At 37.2% G+C, this 25381-nt stretch overlaps 1 protein-coding gene across 3 annotated transcripts; it reads right to left on the bottom strand.

The window, feature by feature from the left end:
• Positions 1–9980: 9980 nt before the first annotated feature.
• LOC102389452 (natural killer cells antigen CD94) lies at positions 9981–18300 on the bottom strand. Of its 3 annotated transcripts, none has more exons than XM_025283221.3 (6): positions 18082–18300; positions 16576–16668; positions 16181–16231; positions 12959–13110; positions 10815–10918; positions 9981–10716 (listed from the first exon to the last, which is right to left on the bottom strand). In XM_025283221.3, the coding sequence occupies exons 1-6, from the start codon at positions 18086–18088 to the stop codon at positions 10596–10598; spliced, it is 528 nt and encodes a 175-aa protein (XP_025139006.2). In that variant the 5' UTR covers positions 18089–18300; the 3' UTR covers positions 9981–10595. The 3 variants fall into 3 exon arrangements, with proteins under 3 accessions (XP_025139006.2, XP_044797048.2, XP_044797049.2); XM_044941113.2 differs by having other exon boundaries at positions 16604–16668; XM_044941114.2 differs by lacking the exon at positions 16576–16668.
• Positions 18301–25381: the final 7081 nt, after the last annotated feature.

Raw genomic sequence — 25381 nt, 5'->3', positions numbered from 1 at the left:
GAAGGAGATCAGCCCTGGGATTTCTTTGGAAGGAATGATACTAAAGCTGAAACTCCAGTACTTTGGCCAGCCACCTCATGCGAAGAGTTGACTCATTGGAAACGACTCTGATGCTGGGAGGGATTGGGGTCAGGAGGAGAAGGGGACAACAGAGGATGAGATGGCTACATGGCATCACTGACTCAATGGACTTGAGTCGGAGTGAACTCCGGGAGTTGGTGATGGACAGGGAGGTCTGGTGGGCTGCGATTTCTGGGGTTGCAAAGAGTCGGACACGACTGAGCGACTGATCTGATCTGATCTGATCTGATATATTTCAAGGGTCCCAAATGAGAAATTTGTTTTGACCTCACCACTTCGAAAATGGGTGCATTCTCTGGGTGGAAAGAAATTTGCTAGCATCAAGTTGTAAATTATTTTCTTTTTCAGGGAGAGGAAGAATTCCCTGGGAAAAGAAAAAAAGAAAGATTCTGAACTAATCTTTGCATTGGCACATTGTATGGTGAAATGGTGAAATCAAATCATATACTCCCCAATTGTGTTATCAGTGCTTGAAATATACACTTCGAGCAAAATAAGAATAGTGATCCAGGTTTCTAAAGATATATATGTAACATTATTATAAAAGTGAGTTTTACAGTGTATGACATGATACTTTGGGAAAGTTTTTACTGGATTGATCAGAGAAGAAAAGGAGAAGTGAAGAACTCCTTTACTGAAGAAGGATAAACATAAAAACAGCAAAGAAATGTAAAAAGTGCTGAATTAAAGTGACCAGAAGGTAAATTAATTTTATTTTGAGAAAAATTGAGAGGCAATCACTGTGTAAACCATGTCTTCAAAACAGGAGGCTCAAATTAACAAAACGCAATAGGATTGGGACATTTAAAAAATAATTTTTCTTAATCTTTATTAAGTAGAGACACAAATTTTTATCAACAACAGTATAAGTGGTTTCAAATGTATTTATATAATCTTTATTACAAGAAGATAAAATAGAGATGAATACATTTCACTGTCTTCTAGAGGCAGAGAAATGTCCATGATTTATTAAAATATAAGAGGTTCCATTTTTAATCACATGAAATTTGAATTCTTGCTATGAAAACAGTTAAATAAGCTGTTTCTTACAAATACAAAAGTTTCATTTTTTAAAAATTTCCTTCTCCCTACACTCTAGAGGATGATTAAAAAGAGATGGTATGTGTGTGTTTGTATGAAGGCACATACTAGCATACAAAAAATGAATATGAATCTAAAATATGTATGGGCACAGCAACATTGTTTGAACTTTCTGGGTAAACTAGGTAGAGATGGATTATTATCCTGTTTTTCTTCTTTTCTTGTCTCAAATTTCACACCTTGAGACGTTGCCTTCAGTGCAGTTCTATGAAATATGAATTATCTTGGTCAGATCTTAAGGCAGACTTAACAAAAGAAGCAGAATAGCACCAGAACTACCAGACACATAACAAACTGAAATATACACTTAGAGAAAAATAAGAATAGTGATCCAGGTTTTGCAACACGTAGCAAAGAGAAGAGCCACCTTCCCACAAGCAGGAGCTTGTTGAGCATCTGAGCCAGGAAAAAGGTATGGAGTTCAGAAAAGCTGCAGTTGGAAACAGTCAAACACATAATATGACTCCCAGTCCCTGTGCCTCCAGGGACCAAAAAAAAATTGTGTATTTACTTTTGCAATTCTGAGCACCTTACATTTTAATAAAGCGATGTCACAATCAGTCATTCAATCTCATGGTCCAAAGTTATTTTTTCTTATAATAAGAGAATAATCCCATGACTCCACTTTCTCCTGACCAGAGGAAAAGGAGAATAAGCTAATGATGCAGTGGGGATTGAAGGAAGATAAAAAAAGGTCAGAGGGGCAAGACTGAGTACTACTTGTGGGAAAGAGTGTGCTGGGAGTAGAGAGGATGCACTGGTCATGATACTCATTTGCCACCTGAGTCAGCACTTTTCATCAATTTCTTGAATCATTATAGAAAATGAGGAAACTCCTGATGATGAGTCACTCTGTATGGGAGGGTATTGTGCATTTCCTCCTCCTAAGCCATATTCTAACTATTCATCTTATTATTATCTGGAGATAATTTGCCTTTGAAAGAGATAGGATCCATCCTATTTAACACCCTTATTTCTTGTAACATCCAATAAGTCTCATAAGCCCTCAACAAAAACAACAACAATAATAAAACAGAATGGACTCTCCTAATGGTCAATTAAAAAATATTTCAAACCTTGATTTTGCTAGATTCCAAGATTCATCCTGGGCTATAAATGTAAAAAATACTTCTCCCTCCTTTTATACAGAAAGCTAATAAAAGTAGAAAAAACAGAATAATAATTAGTTTGCCCCTGGAGCAGGACCAGTGTAATGACAAATAGGGAAAAGAATTACTGACTTTCCTAATACACTCTTCTGTACTATGGAATTTTAAAGCATGTCCATGCTCTGCTTCTGCAAAATAATACACAAAAGAAAAAAATTTAAGTCTCCAAGAAACGATTCCTAACTTTAGGTTTCAAATGTTTTGAAAGATGGCACTTATTAATATATATCTATCATGTGTGCTTAGTTACTCAGTCATGTCTGACTCTTTGTGACCCCATGGACTGTAGTCAGCCAGGCTCCTCCTTCCACGGGGATTCTCCAGGCAAGAATTCTGGAGTGCGACGTCATGCCCTCCTCCAGGGCATCTTCCCAACCTAGGGATCGAACCAAGGTCTCCCTCATCGCAGGCAGATTCTTTACTGTATGAGCCACCGGGGAAGCCTGCATCTATCATAGTATGACTGAAGTTTATTTCTTCTAATTCTCACTTTATTCAAGAGTAAAAATGGCTTTGGTGTGATAGTCACATTGTCTAACAAGAAATAAATGAAAAGGTTTCTTTACATTGGCATACTGTATGATGAAATGGTGGAATTAAATCATATACTCTCAACTGTGTTATTAGTGCTTGAAATATACAATTAGATACAACCTGCCAGGAGCCGGCATATTGCATATTGAGTGCATATTGCATATTGAGTGCAGCACTTTCCACAGCATCATCTTTCAGGATCTGGAATAGCTCAACTGGAATTCTATCACCGCCGGGAGCCAGCGTGAGGAACTCCGCCCATGACAAAGGTCAAGAGGAAGGAGGCTCGGCATACGCAAAGACGGGATTCAGCCTCAGGAGTTCCCCTGGAAATTCTCGAGCATCTACCCCCCAAACCAGAGTCTGCCTACTTTCTGCTTTGTGCTTTCACCTACACCTCTCACTTTACAGGGGGCTGTCCCCAACTACCTCTCTCTGAAAAAAGAGTTAGCTTACAGCTCCAGTTAATAATTCCTGGGTGTGACAGTGTTTCAACCTACAAACTCCTTTGGAAATCCTCTAGCCTGCCTGAATAGGTTTTTCCGGCCACATGTGATTGTTCAGAGCCTCCCAACTGTGAGAGGCAGGAGATGTTCTAAACTGTCTGAACACAGATTCCTTTGAGTAGTTAAAAGATGGATTAGAAATTGTATTGGTGAAGGGTTTTTCACTTGTTGGGCCAATGTTTGCTGCTAAGTTTCTATATCCCTTACCTGCTGTGTCCCTGGCAGTGTATTGATTAATATGACTGGTGTAAGTAGTAGTTTTAATGTTTGTAACCTTGGACCCTTGAGTTAATTCTTTTTCTTGTTGTAGCCCACCACACCTTTGCCCTATAGGAATGCAACTTTAATGCTTTTGGAGGGTGGTGCCTGACTAGTCCCTTTAGAGAAAAATAAGTTTTCTGAAGAAAGGGTCTTAAAATGTTAACAGGCCTCTGGGCCAGAAGATGATGCAAATCACCTAAACTTTTGCATATGATAAGTCTGCAGGAAGAAAGCCTGGCTTACTGCATGACTCTACCCCTTTCCCTTTTATCCTCTATGCATAACCTAAGGCATAAAAACTACTTTGGAAAATAAAGTGCGGGCCTTGTTCACCAAAACTTGGTCTCCCCATGTCGTTCTTTCTCTTACCTTCTGGCTGAATTATTCAGCCTCTTTTCTCCACTAAATTTTCTCACTGAGCTATCCTTATTTCACCACTCTTTATATCCTTAATTAGCATTTAATTAAGCAATTGTTTCCTGATCCTCGCCTACACCGTCCCTGCTTTGAATTCCCTGGATCCACCGGGGCTGGACCCTGGCAACAACCTAAGAATATCAATAGAAAGGGAAAAACTAGAGCTCTCTTCAAGAAAATCAGAGATACCAAGGGAACATTTCATGCAAAGATGGGCTCAATAAAGGACAGAAATGGTATGGACCTAACAGAAGCAGAAGGTATTAAAAAGAGGTGGTGGTTAAAATAAATAGATTTATAATTAAAAAATAAAAAGAGGTGGCTGTAATACGCAGAAGAACTGTATAAAAAGAGATGTTCATGTCCCGGATAATCACGATGGTGTGATTACTCACCTAGAGCCGGACATCTGGAATGTGAAGACAAGTGGGCCTTGGGAAGCATCACTATGAACAAAGCTAGTGCAGGTGATGGAATTCCAGTTGAGCTATTTCAAATCCTAAAAGATGATGCTGTGAAAGTGCTGCACTCAATATGCCTGCAAATTTGGAAAACTCAGCAGTGGCCACAGGACTGGAAAAGGTCAGTTTTCATTCCAATCCCAAAGAAAGGCAATGCCAAAGAATGCTCAAACTACTGCACAATTGCACTCATCTCACACGCTAGTAAAGTAATGCTCAAAATTCTCCAAGCCAGGCTTCAGCAATACTTGAACTGTGAACTTCCAGATGTTCAAGCTGGTTTTAGAAAAGGCAGAGGAACCAGAGATCAAATTGCCAACATCTTCTGGATCATAGAAAAAGCAAGAGAGTTCCAGAAAAACATCTATTTCTGCTTTATTGACTATGCCAAAGCCTTTGACCATGTGGATCACCACAAACTGTGCAAAATTCTGAAAGAGATGGGAATACCAGACCACCTGACCTGACTCTTGAGAAACCTGTATGGAGGTCAGGAAGCAACAGTTAGAACTGGCCATGGAACAACAGACTGGTTCCAAATAGGAAAAGGAGTACATCAAGGCTATATATTGTCATCCTGCTTATTTTTTTTTTTAACATATGCAGAGTACATCATGAAAAACACTGGGCTGGAAGAAGCATAAGCTGGAATCAAGATTGCCAGGAGAAATATCAATAACCTCAGATATGCAGATGACACCACCCTTATGGCAGAAAGTGAAGAACTAAAGAGCCTCTTGATAAAAGTGAAAGAGGAGAGTGAAAAATTTGGCTTCAAGCTCAACATTCAGAAAACTAAGATCATGGCATCCAGTCCCATCACTTCCTGGCAAATAGATCGGGAAACAGTGGAAACTGGCTGACTTTATTTTTGGGGCTCCAAGATCACTGCAGATGGTGACTGCATCCATGAAATTAAAAGACACTTACTCCTTGGAAGGAAAGTTATGACCAACCTAGACAGCATATTAGAAAACAGAGACATTACTTTGTCAACAAAGGTCCGTCTAGTCAAGGCTATGGTTTTTCCAGTATTCATGTATGGATGTGAGAGTTGGACTATAAAGAAAGCTGAGCGCTGAAGAATTCATGCTTTTGAACTGTGGTGTTGGAGAAGACTCTTGAGAGTCCCTTGGACAGCAAGATCCAACCGGTCCATTCTAAAGGAAATCAGTCCTGGGTGTTCATCGGAAGGATTGATGTTGAAAATGAAACTCCAATACTTTGGCCACCTGATGCAAAGAGCTGACTCATTGGAAAAGACCCTAATGCTGGGAGAGATTGAGGGCAGGAGGAGAAGGGGACAACAGAGGATAAGATGGTTGGATGGCATCACCAACTCAATGCACGTGAGTTTGGGTAAACTCCGGGAGTTTTTGATGGACAGGGAGGCCTGGCGTGCTGCGGTTCATGAGGTCACAAAGAGTCAGACACAACTGTGCGACTGAACTGAACTGAAGAATATCAATGCAGGTTTCGAAAGATATATGTGTAACATTATCACGAAAGTGAGTTTTACAGTATATGATATTTGATACTTAGGGAAATAGTTTAACGGAATGATCATGGGAAGAAAGAGATGTGAATGATTCCTCTATTGAGAAGGATGAACAAAAGCACTGAAGAAAAACAAAAATTGCTGAATTTTAAGAGACCAGAACATAAATTATTTTTATTTTGAGAAAAATTGGGAGGCAATCACATGAACCAGGGCTTCAAAGCAGGAGACTCAAATTAAGTTTAACAAAACACAATAAAATTAGGAAATTTAAAAATAATTTTCTTAATAATTATATTTTAAGTAAAAACACATACATTTTATCAACAACAATATAAGTGGTTTCAAATGTTTTTGTGTAGTATATATTGAAGCTTCCCTGATGGCTCAGATGCACACTCAGATCTGCCTGCAATGCAAGAGACCCAGGTTTTATCCCTGGGTCAGGAAGATCCCCTGTAGAAATAAATGGCTACCACTCCAGTATTTTTGCATAGGACATCCCATAGACAGAGCAGCCTGGGTTTGTGGGCTACAGTCATGGGGACACAAGAGTTTGACACAATTAATGAATATTTATTAAAAGAGATAAAATAGACATGGATACATTTAGTAGTCTAGAGATAGAGAAATGAGCATGATTTATTAAAATAAAGGAGGTTCCATATTTAGTCAGATGAGATTTGAATTTTTTTCTAAGAAAACAGCTAAATAAGCTGTTTGTTACAAATATGATAGTTCTGATTTTTTAAAATTTTCTTTTTCCTGCATTCTGGAAGTGATAAAAAAAAAAAAAGATGGTGTGTGTGTGTGTAACTTTGTTTATAATTTTCATTTTATATTCAATTAAAACTAAATTATTGTTAAGAAAATCACACTGGCAGCAAAGGCAAAACACTTCAAGTATCTATAAAGTGCAATGCATGTTTGCTTAGTCCATGTTAAGCATTTGAAGGATGCTATAGTCTATCTTTTTTTTTTTTAATTTTATTTTATTTTTAAACTTTACATAATTGTATGAGTTTTGCCAAATATCAAAATGAATCCACCACAGGTATACATGTGTTCCCCATCCTGAACCCTCCTCCCTCCTCCCTCCCCATTCCATCCCTCTGGGTCATCCCAGTGCACCAGCCCCAAGCATCCAGTATTGTGCATCAAACCTGGACTGGCAACTCATTTCATACATGATATTTTACATGTTTCAATGCCATTCTCCCAAATCTTCCCACCCTCTCCCTCTCTCACAGAGTCCATAAGACTGTTCTATATATCAGTGTCTCTTTTGCTATCTCGTACACAGGGATATTGTTACCATTTTTCTAAATTCCATATATATGCATTAGTATACTGTATTGGTGTTTTTCTTTCTGGCTTACTTCACTCTGTATAATAGGCTCCAGTTTCATCCACCTCATTAGAACTGATTCAAATGTATTCTTTTTAATGGCTGAGTAATACTCCATTGTGTATATGTACCACAGCTTTCTTATCCATTCATCTGCTGATGGACATCTAGGTTGCTTCCATGTCCTGGCTATTATAAACAGTGCTGCGATGAACATTGGGTACACGTGTCTCTTGTATCTTTCATAATATAACAAGTGCAGTTTTCCTAAGTCAACCTTCATACAAAAATGTGAAGAGTTCAACTTGTAGTACTATTACATTTTGAGAAATAAAACATAAGAGGTTTTTTCCTCATCTTGACTCAGTAATTTTAAAATCAACTTTGTGTTCTTAATTATTACCACTTAATTAAAGTATAAAATCACAAAGCAAATAGAGATGTCAAAACAAATTTCTTAAGATGTATAAAAGTGAAAGTGTTAGTTGCTCAGTCCTATCTGACTCTTTGTGACCCTCCATGGACTGTAGTCCATCAGGCAAGAGCCTGATGTCCATGAAATTCTCCAGGCAAGAGTACTGCAGTGGGTAGCCATTCCCTTTTCCAAGGGGTCTTCCCAATCCAGGGTTTGAAACTGGGTCAATTATATGCAACAGTTATAAAAAAGGGGGAGACTTGGGTTTTGATATCTCTGAGATTAGGAAAATCCCATTCAGGTCACAGGCATCAGAACTCATTATGATCTCAATCCTTCTTTGACCTATTCGAACACCCCTCAATAAAACGAACTGCTCCCTGTACCCCTCAAAAGTGTAATTGTTCAGTATTTATTACGTAATTTTTAGGAAAAGATTTTTGGGATTGATGAGAGATTAAAAACTTCAAAGCACATGTAAGAATGGCTTTTTTGGGTTTTTTTTAACTGATAGATAAGCATGAGGCGAGAAAGATCTATGGAGTAAAATAAAATAAGACTGTATATTTATGCAATCAGGGCTTAGATTACCTTTCCTTTTCCAAAATATGAAAGTAATCTGTGAGACTACATACTTGGGCAAAGACTTGCAATTCTTACGCAGAACTCTGTAGCATCCAGAGAAGACACACAAATGTGAAACCCTCTGAATTCTGTGATGAACATGAAGTATTATATGGCACCTGCAGGTCTAAATTAGAAGATATAATGCATAGGTATCCAGAAAGAATTTATAAACAGCAATAAAGCTATTTTTGCTTTCAGAAAAAAGAGATCAGGATGGGAATTTTCAACCTAGTCCAGTTGAGCTATTTCAAATCCTAAAAGATGATGCTGTGAAAGTGCTGCACTCAATATGCCAGCACATTTGGAAAACTCAGCAGTGGCCACAGGACTGGAAAAGGTCCATTTTCATTCCAATCCCAAAGAAAGGCAATGCCAAAGAATGCTCAAACTACTGCACAATTGCACTCATCTCACATACTAGTAAAGTAATGCTCAAAATTCTCCAAGCCAGGCTTCAGCATACGTGAACCGTGAACTTCCAAACGTTCAAGCTGGTTTTAGAAAAGGCAGAGGAACCAGAGATCAAATTGCCAACATCCGCTGAATCATTGAAAAAGCAAGAGTGTTCCAGAAAAACATCGATTTCTGCTTTATTGACTATGCCAAAGCCTTTGACTGTGTGGATCATCATAAACTGTGGAAAGTTCTGAAAGAGATGGGAATACCAGACCAGCTGACCTGCCTCTTGAGAAATCTGTATGCAGGTCAGGAAGAAACAGTTAGAACTGGACATGGAACATCAGACTGGTTCCAAATAGGAAAAGGAGTATGTCAAGGCTGTATATTGTCACCGTGCTTATTTAACTTATATGCAGAGTACATCATGAGAAATGCTGGGCTGGAAGAAGCACAAGCGGGAATCAAGATTGCCGGGAGAAATATCAGTAACCTCAGATATGCAGATGACACCGCCCTTATGGCAGAAAGTGAAGAGGAACTCAAAAGCCTCTTGATGAAAGTGAAAGTGGAGAGTGAAAAAGTTGACTTAAAGCTCAACATTCAGAAAACGAAGATCATGGCATCTGGTCCCACCACTTTATGGGAAATAGATGGGGAAACAGTGGAAACAGTGTCAGACTTTATTTTTGGGGGCTCCAAAATCACTGCAGATGGTGACTGCAGCCATGAAATTAAAAGATGCTTACTCCTTGGAAGGAAAGTTATGACCAACTTAGGTAGCATATTGAAAAGCAGAGACATTACTTTGCCAACAAAGGTACGTCTAGTCAAGGCTATGGTTTTTCCAGTGGTCATGTATGGATGTGAGAGTTGGACTGTGAAGAAAGCTGAGTGCCGAAGAATTGATGCTTTTGAACTGTGGTTTTGGAGAAGACTCTTGAGAGTCCCTTGGACTGCAAGGAGAACCAACCAGTCCATCCTAAAGTAGATCAGTCCTGGATGTTCATTGGAAGGACTAATGCTAAAGCTGAAACTCCAGTACTTTGGCCACCTCATGCGAAGAGTTGACTCATTGGAAAAGACTCTGATGCTGGGAGGGGTTGGGGGCAGGAGGATAAGGGGATAACAGAGGATGAGATGGCTGGATGGCATCACTGGCTCGATGGATATGAGTTTGAGTGAACTCCGGGAGTTGGTGATGGACAGGGAGGCCTGGTGTGCTGCAATTCATCGGGTCACAAAGAGTCGAACATGACTGAGCAACAGAGCTGAATTGAACTGATGCCATTCAAAGGACAGATATGATTTTGATATATATTATTTGGTAGGAACTAGGTTTTATTTAAATTTTAGCAGAGAGAATTTCTAAGAATAGATGTATAAATTATGAAATTCACTATTGACCGTATACATTAAATATTCATGAAATTATTTATCTTGACTCTATAATTTCAGTGTAGGTATACAAGTTTCATCAATTTTAAAACATCACAAAATAAAAATTATAACTAAAAAAATGTTTCTATAACAATGATGAATGTTAATTAGACTTACTGTCTAGTTATTGCTATGTTGTATATCTAAAACCAATATAATTTATATATCAATTATGTATTGATAAAAAATTGAAGCATATGTTTCAAATATATGAAAATTACATGGTTGATAAGACACAGTTTGAAACATTTTACAGATCCCAGAAATAGATAGTAATAATACATTGGCATTCTAAGTAAGTCTAAATCTTCATTGCAGAATACTTCTGCCCCAAGAAACATCTAAATAAACTGTTGCTTACAGATGTAACTATTTGTACTTTTACAGTCTTCATTCAATGCACCGCTGCTTGGGTTATATATTACGCAGTTCTTTGGATTTACAGTGTGAAATAAAGGAAGTCTGTAATGAAGAAGAAATTGTTAGTATATGGGAACAGGAATGATCAAATCCAAGGATAAACAAAAAGAACAGAAAAGGTTTTGATGCCAGAAACTTACAGATCTTGGGAGAGAGTAGAATTGTCCTCCCACAACCAGGCATGATGTTCTTCACTGTAAGAAAGTCCAATCCAGTAAAAACTGGAACTGAACTTCATAAAACCCTGCTTGGAAACAGAGACGAACATATTAACCTATTTCAAATCTACTCTAGGAAACATGTACTTTTAAGAAGCTCAGTTTCCAGTATCAGATTCAGTTTTTCAATTCTATCAGGTTGGTACAAAAAAGTAATTGTGGTTTCAGACCATAAATGTTAAATTGTTATAACTAAGCTCAAACACATCTTTCTTAACCAAAATAGGAACCGTGACAATCAACACGTTTTTGCCATCCATAATCAAGTTTTTTTTTATCCCTGTAGCATAAAAATCCATATTTTGGGATTTGACAAACTCTTGGAAAGCATTTTCTGCCTCCTGTTGTTTGTGGAAGCATTTTCCCCACAAAAACTCATGGAGATGCTTGAAGAAGTGGTAGTTGATTGGCAAGAAATCAAGTGAATATGGCAGATGAGGCAAAACTTTGTAGCCCAATTTGTTCAACTTTTGAAGTGTTTGTTTTGCAACCTGCAGCCAGGCATTTTCATGGAGAAGAATTGGGTTCTGTCTGTTGATCTATGTCAGCTGCAGGCATTGCAGTTTTTGGCACATCTTATTGATTTGCTGAGCAGACTTCTCAGATGTAATGGTTTCACTGGGATTCAGAAAGCTGTAGTGGATCAGAGTGGCAGCAAACCACCACACACTGACCATGACCTTTTTTTGTTCCAAGTTTGGCTTTGGGAAATGCTTTGGAGCTTCTTCTTGGTCCAGCCACTGAGCTGGTCATCGCCAGTTGTATAAAATCCACTTTACATCACACATCACAATCCCCTTGAGAAATGATTTGCTGTTGAATAGAATAAGAGAAGAAGACACTTCAAAATAATGATTTTTTTTTAATTTGCTGTCAGTTCATGAGACACCCACTTTTAGAGCTTTTACACATTTCTAATTTGCTTCAAATGCCAAATGATCACAGAATGGTTAATGCTGAGTTCTTGGAAAACTCCTTGTGTGGTTGTAAGAGGATCAGCTTTGATGACCCACTCAATTGGTCGTTGTCAACTTCTGATGGTCGGCCACTGCACTCCTCATCTTCAAGGTGCTTATCTCCTTTGCAAAACTTCTTGAACCACCACTGCACTGTACTTTTGTTAACAGTTCCGGGGCCAAATGCATTGTTGACGTTGCAAGTTGTCTCCACTGCTTTATAACCCATTTTGAACTTGAATTTAAAAATTGTTTAAATTTGCTTTTTGTCTAACATAGTTTCTATAGCCTAAAATAAATATAAAATAAACAGCAAGTGATGTCATTAGCAAAAAAACATAAAGTGAGAAATGCATATTAAACGGTATATAACATAATCACATTTATTTAAGAATGTTTTCCAATATCCAACAGCAATTTTCAACCAAGCAAAACCACAATTACTTTTGCACCAAACTAATACAAACTAAAATCATTTTTAACTTCTAATTTAGGAAGTGTAGTCAGTCATTTGCCTCTTGTTTCTCATTCATAAAGCCCATTTCTAGAGGAAAAAATACCACAAAGTCTCACTTCTTAAAGGAATGAAAAATGTCATAATGGGTGTTAGAGTTTTTATGGAACACTTCCTTCATAGGGGACCATCAGTCAAATCTCATCCCAATAGCACATTGAGGGATAGATCTTAGCACAGGTTCTACAGGGAGCTAGAGAACTTTTACTAAAGAACTAATTGTTTTATAATATTCTACATATACATTTCACATTACACCCAAGAGTGATAACAAAAGCTATATAATTACAAAATAAATTAGAAATTCAATTAAAGAGCTAAAAATAGGTTATTTTTAGCTAAATTAGGTTATTTTTATTTATACTTTGAATTATCTTTAAAACTTTATCTGTACTTTATCTGACAACACTCCTATAATGTAAATCTTTGAGAAATTTTGGGTTCATTTTGTAATGGTTTCAAAGTATAGGATATTAGTTCAAATATAATTATCTACTTGTTATCTGATTAAAGACTTGAATCAAAGTATTCAGCTTACTTAGATAATATATTTCCTAAATCGAAGAAAATGTAGAAAATCAAAATTAAATACTTGCCAGTTCATTTCTGTTTTGTATCTGAAGTAGACTGGAATTATGAGAAACACAAAAATCCCTACTGTCTTTCCATGTTTTTACTGCATTAGAGATGAAATAACAGTTGCATTGGTAGCCAATCCATTTTTCTTGGCAAGAATAGCAGCCAGATTCTAAAAGAAATGATAAAACATGACTGGATGACATTGGAGGTTCAATTTTTTTTTTCAGTGTTATTTACTTTTTCAAAAATCATTTGTTATTCATGTATATTACCATATGTAAAATAGATCACCAGTCCAGGTTGGATGCATGAGACAGGGCCCTCAGGGCCGGTGCACTAGGAGGACCCTGAAGGATGGGATGGGGAGGGAGGTGGGAGGGGGGTTCAGGGTGGGGAACACATGTACACTTATGACTGATTTGTGTGAATGTATGGCAAAAAAACACTACAATATTGTAAAGTAATTAGCCTCCAATTAAAATAAATTTTTTTTTTTTTAAAAATGGTTCCTACATGTCGCTTATGGTGTGGCCAAAAAATATAAATAAATAAAAATTTTAAAATAAATCAGCAACCAAAAAAAATAATTTGTTACTTATTAATCTTTTCTATAAATATTCTTTGAGAATTTACTGCATACACCACAGTTCAAGGAATATTAATTTGAACAACTCAGACATGACATGACCCTTTTTCCTCATAGAAATTATATTCTAGAGATAGGGGTAGAATTATATAAGTTGCCTTCATTTATGAACTATAGTGATAATTTGGGTAAGTATACAAAGAAATTCAGTATGTTCAAATACAGTGTAGCAGGTGGTAGGATGGGGGGCAGTGATAAGAACCTTTTTAGAGAAAGCGACCCAAAGTTGATCTCTGCTGTGTAATTAAAAGTAGACTATGCTGGCATTCTGTTTTGTCATTTTCTTTGTCCATTTGTCTTTTGCATCTTTGCTAAAATTGTGACTGCTCTTATGCCTCGGGGTGAGTATTGCTTTTGATCAAAGGCAACATTTACATAAATCACAGCAAAATGAAAGCAAATTTTTGGTTAAAAAAAAAAAGAGAGAGAGAGAGAGAAAGTAAATTAGATGAAAAAGATATGTAAAGAAGGAAATAATTTTAGCACATTTCCTGAGTCACAAAAGAATTCTGAGGACTTCCTTGGTGGTATAGTGTTTAAGACTTTGTGTTTTAAATGCAAAGTTTCTGATGGCTGGATGGGAAACTATGATGCCATATGCCACATGATGCAGTCAGAAGATTTAAAAAAAAAAAAAAGAATTCTGGATACTTTATTTTCAAAATGAAAGTAAAAGAATAATTAGCTTGATATTGGACCATTCAGTTTACTAGTGATAATGTCTTCAACAACACTCAAATCTTTGTCAAATGAATGGTGCTGAAATTTTAGAGTAGAATGGTGATTACCAGGGGATGGGATGTGGCACAAATGGATTTGTTGAAAGGTTCATGGGAATTCCTTGGTGATCCAGTGGTTAAGATTCCAAACTTTCTCTGTCTGGACTCTGGTTCAATTCCTGGTCAAGAAACTATGATCCCACAAGCCACCTTTTGTGGCCAATACCAAAAAAAAGAAAAAAGGTATATACTTCTCCAGTTAGAAAATTAATAAGTTCTGGAAATCTGCTATGCACCATTGTAACTAAGGTTAACAATACCGTATTACTTACTTGCGAGTTGCCACAGAAGCAGTTCTTGAATGTTCTCACCATGAATAGCAATGATAGTTGTGTGACATAATGGTGCTGTTAGTGAATGCTTTGGGATAATAATATTGTAATAATAAGTGTACCAAATCAGCACATTGTACACAAAACGTATTGCTAAGTTGTGTCTGACTCTTTTGTGACCCCATGGAGTGTAGTGACCAGGTTCCTCTGACCACTGGATTTCCCAGGCAAGAATACTGGAGTGGGTTGCCATTTCCTTCTCCAGGACATCTTCCCCACCCAGGGATTGAACCCATGTCTCCAACATTGCAGGGGGAATTCTTTACCGCTGAGCCATGGGACATTAAATTTATGCAATGTCCTTTATCAATTGTATCTCAATAAAGTTGGAAAAATGCTCAGGGGAAAAAATGATACAAGTGAAGAGATATATGAACACAGAAGACAACTTGGAGAGCATTTGAGTATAAAATTACATTTAGAAACTAGGACTTTTGTTGGGTGATAGGGTGAGAAACCAGAGTACAATGTGTTGAAGAGTAAATAAAAGATCTTCTAGTTCCAAAAAAAAAAAAAAAACTAGGACTTTAAGCTGACTTTCACTGGTTAAGTAGGGTTTAGAATTGCATTAATCTCCATGTTACTTTCTAAATTATGGAAGAAGCAGAGGTAAAGGTAAAGAGATACAGAAGTATAGGTTATCAACAAACACAAGCAGGTAATTAGAATTAGCTAGAATATTTACTGCAACTTATTTTTTGCCATTTTTTATTTGCAATTTATTTTTGTTATAGTATATACTGTAATTTTTGTGTTTATTTTTACATGATCACTCACACTGGAAAATATGTCATTTCAATATAATAATTTTCTTATGTAATTATTTAATTACATAAATAGTATATAATGTATTTAATACATTCTTATTAAATACATTTAATACATGTATTTAATACATTCTTAAATGAACAATGAAATGGGACTATCCTACAAATACCACATCAATCGGTATGACTGTGTAATAATTTTCCTATTATTTACTTACATAAATAGTATATAATGTAGATAATACATTTTTATTAAATAAATTTAATACATGTATTTAATACATTCTTAAATGAACAATGAAATGGGACTATCCTACAATTACTATATCAATCAATATGACTGTGTAATATTCCATCAAGCTTCTGTGTGAGAAAACCAAGAAACCGTTTATTTCCTTCTCTGCTGCTAAGCCACTTCAGTCGTGTCTGACTCTGTGTGACCCCATAGACGGCAGCCCACCAGGCTCCCCCGTCCCTGGGGTTCTCCAGGCAAGAACACTGGAGTAGGTTGCCATTTCCTTCTCCAATGCATGAAAGTGAAAAGTGAAAGTGAGGTCGCTCAGTCGTGTCCGACTCTTAGCGACCCCATGGACTGCAGCCTACCAGGCTCCTCTGCCCGTGGGATTTTCCAGGCAAGAGTACTGGAGTGGGGTGCCATTGCCTTCTCCATTTCCTTCTCTACCAACACAAAAATTTTCCAAAGTGTGAAACCAACCTTCACTGAGATCTGTGGAGGGTCCAAGCTGAACGCTTTGTTTAGTAAGTGCTGTAAGAAATGATAAGAAATTTACTTTGTCAGATAAACATTTATGAAATAACAAAATATTGTTGTTCAGTCACTAAGTCCCTGTCTGACTCTTTGCGACCCCATGGACTACAGCACACCAGGCTCCTCTGTCCTCCACTCTCTCTGGGAGTCTGCTCAAATTCATGTTCACTGATTCAGTGATGCTCTCTAACCGTCTCATCCTCTGCAACCCCCTTGTCCTTTTGCCTTCAGTCTTTTCCAGCATCAGAATCATTTACATGTTATCAAAATGAAACTTTTCTTATAAGATAGCTTCATCACAATTTTGATTTTTTTATATAGCCTTGACTATAAAAACTTACAATTTTTCAACAAAACTCCCAAAGTTACCATCAACAAAAGGCATATTACTCCTAAAACCCCAGAAATCAACCTCCATGGAGTGGTCCGAAAACCTGTAAAGAAAGAAAGATAGGGTAATGATTTAAAGAACAAACACGGGAATTCTTAAAAGCAGAAACCAGTGAGAGGATCCAAAAAGTGCTTTGGCTTGATAACCCAATCATTTTGCCAGAAAAAATGCTGGAAAATGAAGATATTCCATTCAGAACTCCACTTGTTACCAACATTTTTATATAATGTACTTTATTCCTCAGTGAGATTATCCATACATTTTCCTCTTTATCCTATCTCAGTATTTACCTTTAATTTTTTAATTTGGCAAAGAAGCTTAGAGATCTGTAGTAACAAGAGATCAACAGGCACCAAGTTCTGGTTAATGGGCTGATATAATGAATTTATTTTCACAGAAACAACAGCAACAAAATCACAAGATAGAATGTATGACTCCCATTAAGTAGATCAGAAAACGTACTGTCCGTTAACAAGGTTATTTTTCTCAAGGTTCAAAGCTATTAAGTACCCAAGTCAGAATTCAGATAAAAGCTTTTCTTGACCTAGAGTCTCTCATTTAATATATTCTATCATTGTCACAAAACTATTACAATAGTTGGGAGTGTTCAGTTCAGTTCAGTTCAGTCGCTCGGTTGTGTCTGAGTCTTTGAGACCCCATAGATTGCAGCATGCCAGGCTTCCCTTGGGAGCATGCCCTTCTGCTAATCTCAACATATTCACTGCTCTAAGAAATGTCAAGCTGCTGATAGCCTTGTAGAGGCTGTACTAGGAAGAGAAGATATGGGAGTACTCTGGACCTGGTGTGGTGAGAGGCTCCACAATCAACGTACAGGTAATACCTTGAGCGCTTGACTTTATTTCCACAATACGTTAATTTATGACACATAGCATTCATTTTTACAGGAACCATTTTTCACATATACTACATTTTCTCATGCCAAAAATTGCTTGCTTACAAGACCTTCCCCCTAAAATAATCTAGCATCAGGAGGTTGTGTATTAACATGAGTGCACCCCAAAGTGCGGTGTCTTGAATAACAGTGCAACGTGTCAAAATGTTAATCTGGATGATTCTGGGGTGTCATAACACAAATGGCAAATTTTAAAAAGCACTTTCAAGCATTGAGTTGTTAACATTTAGCATTTTCTATTTAAGTCCAAGCTAGAATTATACTGTTTACATTTTTTCCTTGTAAATTCGGAGCGCAATCAGAATTTAGAGCTATCCTTGTCAGAATCGACTCTTTAAATCTGTTGACAAAACTTCACAAAGTCATTGCTAAGTTACAGAATGAAGAATCAGAAAAGTGAAATTGAAGTAAAAAGTGCTGAAACATGGGAAGCCTAAAACTGCATCCTTTTTATTAAAGCCTTCCCTGAAATCAGCCATGCTCATGAGATATCTTTCCTGGCTGTTTTCATTTTTTTCATGTTATGTCTTGGGATGCACATACCTGCCATGTGAGATGTTGTCCAATGTCAATGAAGGTAAGACACAATGGATGCTGATTCCGAGAAATGAGATTAGATCCAGAAGCTAAGCTGGAGGCTAAGGAACCCGAAAGTTATGAAGAAATCCTTTAAAATAAAAAAAAAAAAACAACAACTGTGTATCAAAGTGTGTTCACATCTTCTGCCGATGAGACATGGATGTGTAGTATGAAAAGAGGCAGTAAAATCATTGTCTTCTAAAATGCTTCAGGAACCACAATACAGGAAATTCTCACTGAATTTGCATAATGCAGACCCTTTGACTATCACAAATTAAGTGAGAGGAAAAAAATTTGTCTAATGTTTGAACATCAAAGTCATCTAAAAAATTACTTGGAAAATGGAATATATGGGCAAATCAAAGGTAAATTTACTTAGTGTAAAAAAACTGACACTGAATTTTCCTTTTTTAATAAGGAGAAATATTTATTATTTGCTTTGTGTCAAATATAGATTAAATAAAGAGGGATATATTGGCTTATTTTTATCCCTGGATATGACTTAATAATAAAGATAAATAAATATGCTTGTTTTACCAATGAGAAAAGTAAGGTACAGTAAAGCTAAAGTACTAAACCAAGTTTACTTATGTTTGAAACCCTGGTAGTCTTTCTCTACAGCACGCATGACCTGTATTTTAAATCAAGCCTATCTCTCTGGGTCTATAAGTTGTGTTGATTTTCATTTATTATTTTTAATACAGAGTGATTAGAACTTCTCATCTCTCATTCTGTGTTTTTGATCTCTGCCACTTTAACCCAAGTATGAAAGGCAAAGATATAAAAGGTAGAATCAGAAGACTTCCCTTGATACTAGCCTTGAAAATTTCTTTTAATAATGGACTCTTTATTTTTACTAATATGTTAATTATTATAATCATTTATTGTGTATCTAATTCAGATAAGAGACTGATAATTCAAGTCCCATATTTTTGTGCTCAGAAGCATAACCTTAATAGTAGGAATTTCAGATGGGGGCAGATAGGAAGATTAAGAGCCAATAACAGAGACCTTGATCTACGGTTAAGTGTCTGGTAATATAATCGACTGTTCATCCACATACAAAATAAATTCTCAAATTTTTTTGTAATTTATGTAGTTTATTTTTAAGCATTATAATATTACTATATTACATAAAATGAATCCCAGTCCCTGCAGCCCCATGACACAAAAATTCATATATTTATTTTTGTTTATGCAACTTTGGGCACCTTGCATTTTGAATACATGATGTCAGAGTCAGCATTCAACCTCATGCTCCAAAAGAATTTTATTTTATGGTAAGAGAATAATCACATGACTCCTCTTTCTGGTTTTTTGCCTATTCATGTATAGAGTTTGAATTACCATCAAACTGCATTCATCATAGAGCTTGAGCTGTCAGAACATAAATGCTTAAGGCAACATTTCCTTCTCAAATTACTATCAGTATCATCTCAAGATGTCTGAATTCAATGAAACTTTGTGGATAAAGCACTAAGTCCAATAGTGAAGAGTCAGTACAGGTTTTGAATGTACCCATAGAAAGATCTTTGCTCTTAAAATTATTGACTCTAAGATAATTCTATATGTTATTTCAGAGATGTGAAAATAACTATATCATTTTTAAATGTACAATAGAAAAGAGTTAAAATTATTACAATTCAGCTTAAGTTGTTAAATCAGCAATGAACAAGATTGAAATTTTACCCTATATTAAAGCTAGATATGGGCTTCCCTTGTGGCTCAACTGATAAAGAATCTGCCTGCAATGTGGGAGACCTGAGTTCAATCCTGGGGTTGGGAAGATCCCCTGGGGAAGAGAAAGGCTACCCACTCCAGTATTCTGGCCTAGAGAATTCCATGGACTGTATAGACATTAGAATTATGATTGCCTTTTTTATCTGTATGATTGCCTCTTTTATCTTTAATCACCTAAAGTGCAAAACATGAACCTAATCTGTTTTTGACATATCACCAGGTAAAAATATTAAATACATACATTTTAGTCATGATTATGATCATTTCATTTTCACAGATATATGGGTGTCTTTATTTTAACGTTTCATAGTGAGATAGTTTTATTCATTGTAAATTTTCCTAAGAGCTTTTTTCTTTTTGTTTGCAGAATAATTGCTTTACAATGTTGTCCTAAGAGTTTTATACACTTTTTCTGAAAACTTAGCTTTTATGTTATTTGTATAGTTTTTTAAGTCACCTTATTTCAGTTTTATGATGAGCATTTTAGTTATTTAAATATTTATCTATTAATTTGGCTGCAACTGATCTTAGTTGTAGTTTGTGAGATTGTAGTATGTGGGGTCTTCCATCTTCATTGGTGCATATGTGATCTAGTTCCCTGATCAAGTATTGAACCTGCGCACTCTGTGTTGGAACTTGGAGTCTTACTCACTGGACCACCAGGGAAATTCCTATAATGAATATTTGAGAGTATAAGCAATAACCAGATAATTTGCTTAAAATTCCATTCAATGTCTAACAATCAGATTAAGTGTTCAACTTAATTGTGTAGAATATCTCAATGTCTATCAAAGAAAGTGATGTGATACCTGCCTTGAGAAAATATTGATTCATATCTACTTTATAACTGAAATACATGGGAATTCTGACTATCTGCATATAAGATAACACCTGAATCTTCCCAATCCACTCTGGAACAGAACTATTTCACAGAGGAGGAATTGACAACGTCAGAAGGAAATGAAGAAAGAAATCATAATAAGATTAAAATTTGAGTATAGTCTTGTAGGATAAATAGAATAGACTTGGAAATGTGGAAGTGTGGTTACTATAAAGTGAGAAATAGTTAATAGAACTGCCTCATATCAATAAGACAGAAAAGATTTCAACATATTTTCTCATCTTTTTAAAATAAAAGATGATATTCATACTGAAAAGTAATAAAATCATAATGTTTATTACTTATTAGAGGTAACACCCTTGTAACTACCACATCAGTCAAGAAATAGAACATTTCCAGGATGTTCAATGTTTTGCTCATTTAGCTAATTCCTACCCCCTTTCTCCTTCCAAATATCTCTACCACCTTGACCTCTAACACTGTGGTTTAGTTTTTCTTGTTTTTAAAATGTGTATAACCAGAATAATATAAAAATTTTGGTGTCTAGTTTATTTTGGTCACATCCTTGTGAGAGTGATCCAAGAATTCCTCTCTGTCTTATTGACCCTAACTAAACTAGATGCTTGGGCTTCTCTGGATTGGAGGAGGAAATGGCAACCCACTCCAGTATTCTTGCCTGGAGAATCCCAGGGATGGGGGAGCCTGGTGGACTGCCATCTACGGGGTCGCACAGAGTCAGACACGACTGAAGCGACTTAGCAGCAGCAGCAGCAGGGCTTCTCTGGTAGCTATGCTGGTAAAGAATCTGCCTGCAATGCAGGAGACCCCAATTTGATTCCTGGGTCGGGAAGATCCTCTGGAGAAGGGATAGGCTACCCACTTCAGTATTCTCGGACTTCCCTGGTGGCTCAGAGGGTGAAGAATCTGCTTGCATGCAGGAGACCTGGTTTTGATTCCTGGGTTGGGAAGATCCCTTGGAGGAGGGCATGGCAACCCACTCCAGTATGCTTGCCTAGAGACTCCCCATGGACAGGGGAGCCTGGTGGGCTACAGCCCATGGGGTCACAAAGAGTTAGACATGACTGAGTGATTAAACATAGCACAGCACAAGCTAGATGTTTCGGTTCAGTTCAGTTCAGCCACTCAGTCGTGTCCAACTCTTTGCAATCCCATGGACTGTAGCACGCCAGGCCTTCCTGTCCATCACCAACTCCCAGAGTTTACTCAAACTCATGTCCATTGAGTCAGTGATGCCATCCAACTATCTCATCCTCTGTCATCCCCTTCTCCTCCCACCTTCAATGTTAGTGAGGGCTTCCCAAGTGATGCTTGTGGTAAAGAACCTGTGTGCCAATGCAGGAGACTTAAGAGACACAGATTTGCTCCCTGGGTAGGGAAGATCCCCTGGAGAAGGGAATGGTAACACACTCCCATATTCTTTGGAGAATCCCATGGACAGAGGAGCCCGGCCAGCTACAGTCCATAGGGTCGCTAAGAGTCAGACACAGCTGAAGTTACTAAGCATTCATGCTTGCAAGCTAGATGCAAATTACTACTGTGGCCCACAGATAAGACACATGGATTGACTGAAATCCATGATGGCCCAGATGTGATACTGTATCTCCACTTGGATGCTGAGGTGGAGTCAACTCTACCCAAAACAAAATGGCTAGCAATGATGATCTATAGGAAATTTTAAAATGCTGAACTTCTAGAATGAACTTTAGGAAAGTAGTGATGCCTATCAATAATGTTTCATGTTTGTCTTCGCTTTGTTTTGCTATTTTCTCAAGTTTACTTTTTCTGAATGAATCTTCCACTGATCTACATGTACAAGTTTACTTTGAAGCACAATGAAAAGATGAGAATAATCTTTTTGTGTACCTATTGTAATCAACTAAAGTACATATTTAGGGGGGGTTGTGTTTAGAAATCTTCAAGTCTAAATTCAGCAAGAAAGAATGTTTATAATAGAGGCACAATGAGTTCCCTGAGCTTTGATCTAAACATTGAGCGCATCCACCATCTCTGAATTTACTGTTTCTGATGTAGAATGAACCTCTTGTTAAGAATATAGCAGAATTTGCTTTAGTGAAAGAGTTATTAATAGTAGTGTAGCTGAGATATAAGGAGGACAGGAAAGTGAGAATAGTTAGTGTTAACACAAAGAGAATAAGCATACTGACTTCTGTTAACTCTCTTTGTTTTCACTTATTATTTTGAAATTAACATAAATTGACAGGAAAAATACACAGTACCGGGATCTCCCTTGTAATAACTTACATAACTAGAGAACAACATCAAAACCAAGATACTAACATTAGTTCAATCGATAGCTCTTATTTAGGTTTCACATGCATATGTGTGTGTGTGTGTGTGTATATATATATATCCATATATATATCCATATATATACAAATATATGTGAGTGCTCAGCCACTAAGTCATGTCCAACTCTTTGTAACCCTATGGATTGTAGCCCGCCAGGATCCTCTGTCCACGGGATTTTTCTGGCAAGAGTACTGGAGTGGGTTGCCATTTCCTTCTCCAGGAGATCTTCCCATCCAGGGATCAAACACACATCTCCTGCATCTCCAGTAGGCAGATTCTTTACCACTGAGCCACCTGGGAAGCCCCATATGTGTATATAGTTTTATATGATTTTATCACATATGTAAATTCATGTAAGCACCATCACATAATCTGTTTTTGTATTCTATAAAATAATTTTCACCAATTATTTTATTACTCTGAAGTGATATTATTAAAGGCAAGATAAATAACTGAAACCTTGTTTATCAATTTTCATTTTAATGAACTGGTTTAGTAGGGGAGAATGTTAACACTTACTGAGCACACATAACATACTTACTGTAGTATTGAGTATGTATGTTTTATATAGCTTAAGTAGATAGATTATATTTAATCCTAGGGAAGTATTTTGGTATTTCACAAGTTTACTGATGCAGAAATGTATTAATACACTAGAAATTCTGTATGAAATACCTTCTTTAGGGTGAAGATCACACAAGTATACCTAGCAATAGAAAATCATTTAAACTTCTCCCACCTCTGAATCGGAGAAGGCAATGGCACCCCACTCCAGTACTCTTGCCTGGAAAATCCCATGGGCATTGGAGCCTGGTGGGTTGCAGTCCATGGGGTCGCTAGGAGTCAGATACAACTGAGCGACTTCACTTTCACTTTTCACTTTCATGCATTGGAGAAGGAAATGGCCACCCACTCCAGTGTTCTTGCCTGGAGAATCCCAGGGACGGGGGAGCCTGGTGGGCTGCCGTCTCTGGGGTCGCACAGAGTCGGACATGACTGAAGCAACTTAGCAGCAGCACCTCTGAATAGGGCTTCCCTGGTGGCTCAGAGGGTAAAGCATCTGCCTGCAATGCAGGAGACCTGGTTCAATCCCTGGGTCAGGAAGATCCTCTGGAGAAGGAAATGACAACCCACTCCAGTACTCTTGCCTGGAGAAATCCCATGGATGGAAGAGTCTGATAGGCTACAGTCCAGGGGGTTGCAAAGAGTCAGACACAACTGAGTGACTTCATTACAGTTAAAGATCCTGACATCATTTAAAGTTGAGTAGCTGGCCTCTTACTGGTCATTCAGTTCCACTGAAGAAAGTTTTGTAAGAATTAATTGGGGTTGTTCTTTAACAGGTCTTACTCTGGCTTTCTCTAAGAAGTAGAGATGATCACCTCGGGGCTTCAATCAAGTGAGAAATATTTGGTATTGGTGAGAACATGATTTTCAGATTTTATTCAACATATTATTTTAATTTGATCTCTGACATGTTACCCACTATCTTTATATTATTGGTTTTGGATACTGCATAGTTGTTTTTACAAGTATGGTATCATTTTACATTTGCAATTTTACCTGACAGTTACAAATACAATCATAGATATTGACCAGACATATTACACAAGCAAATGTCCCTTTTTGCATGAAGTTAAAAGTAGCAGGGGTGCTGGTGGTGCTCAGCCCTGTTCAGTTCTTTGAGACTCCATAGACTGTGTCCCGCCACACTCCTCTGTCCATGGAATTTTCCGTGAAGAATACTGCAGTGAGCTGCCGTTTCCTCCTCCAGGTGACCTTTGCAACCCAAGGATCGAACCCACGTCCCTTGCATCTTCTGCATTAACAGGTGGCTTCTTTACCACTGCACCACCAGGGAAGCCCTACCAAGAGTACTGCTTCCCATCAAAAGACATAAAAAAGACAAACGAGCAAGAAAACCACAGCAGCAGCCAATTCTGCGTCTGGTTCAGGTATAACTTAGACTCAAAAAAGAAATAAAACAATGTGAAAATTTTGGACATATCTAGATCTTTCTCAGCACTTGACTCTGCCTGACAGCCATTTTATAAAGTGAGATGTCGACAGAGAAAAAAAGCATTCAAATAATAATGATCTAACAGCTAACATATATTTTGGATAAAACTCTGGCACTCTCTGATTGTGTGGAGTTAGGAGAGGTTTATAAAACCATAGTGATGAGAACATACAATTTGTTTCAAAATTTAACATCAGCCCTTAAAGCAGGGATCCCCAGCCTCTAGGATCTAGTGCCTGGTAGCGCTGATTTAATAATAATAGAGATAAAGTGCACAATGAATGCAATGTGCTTGAATCATCCCCAAACCATCTCCCCCAACTCAGTCCGTG

Source organism: Bubalus bubalis, chromosome 4 (genome assembly GCF_019923935.1).
Source record: "Bubalus bubalis isolate 160015118507 breed Murrah chromosome 4, NDDB_SH_1, whole genome shotgun sequence".
NCBI lineage: Eukaryota > Metazoa > Chordata > Mammalia > Artiodactyla > Bovidae > Bubalus > Bubalus bubalis.
This window is presented reverse-complemented; position numbering and strand designations above follow the sequence as displayed.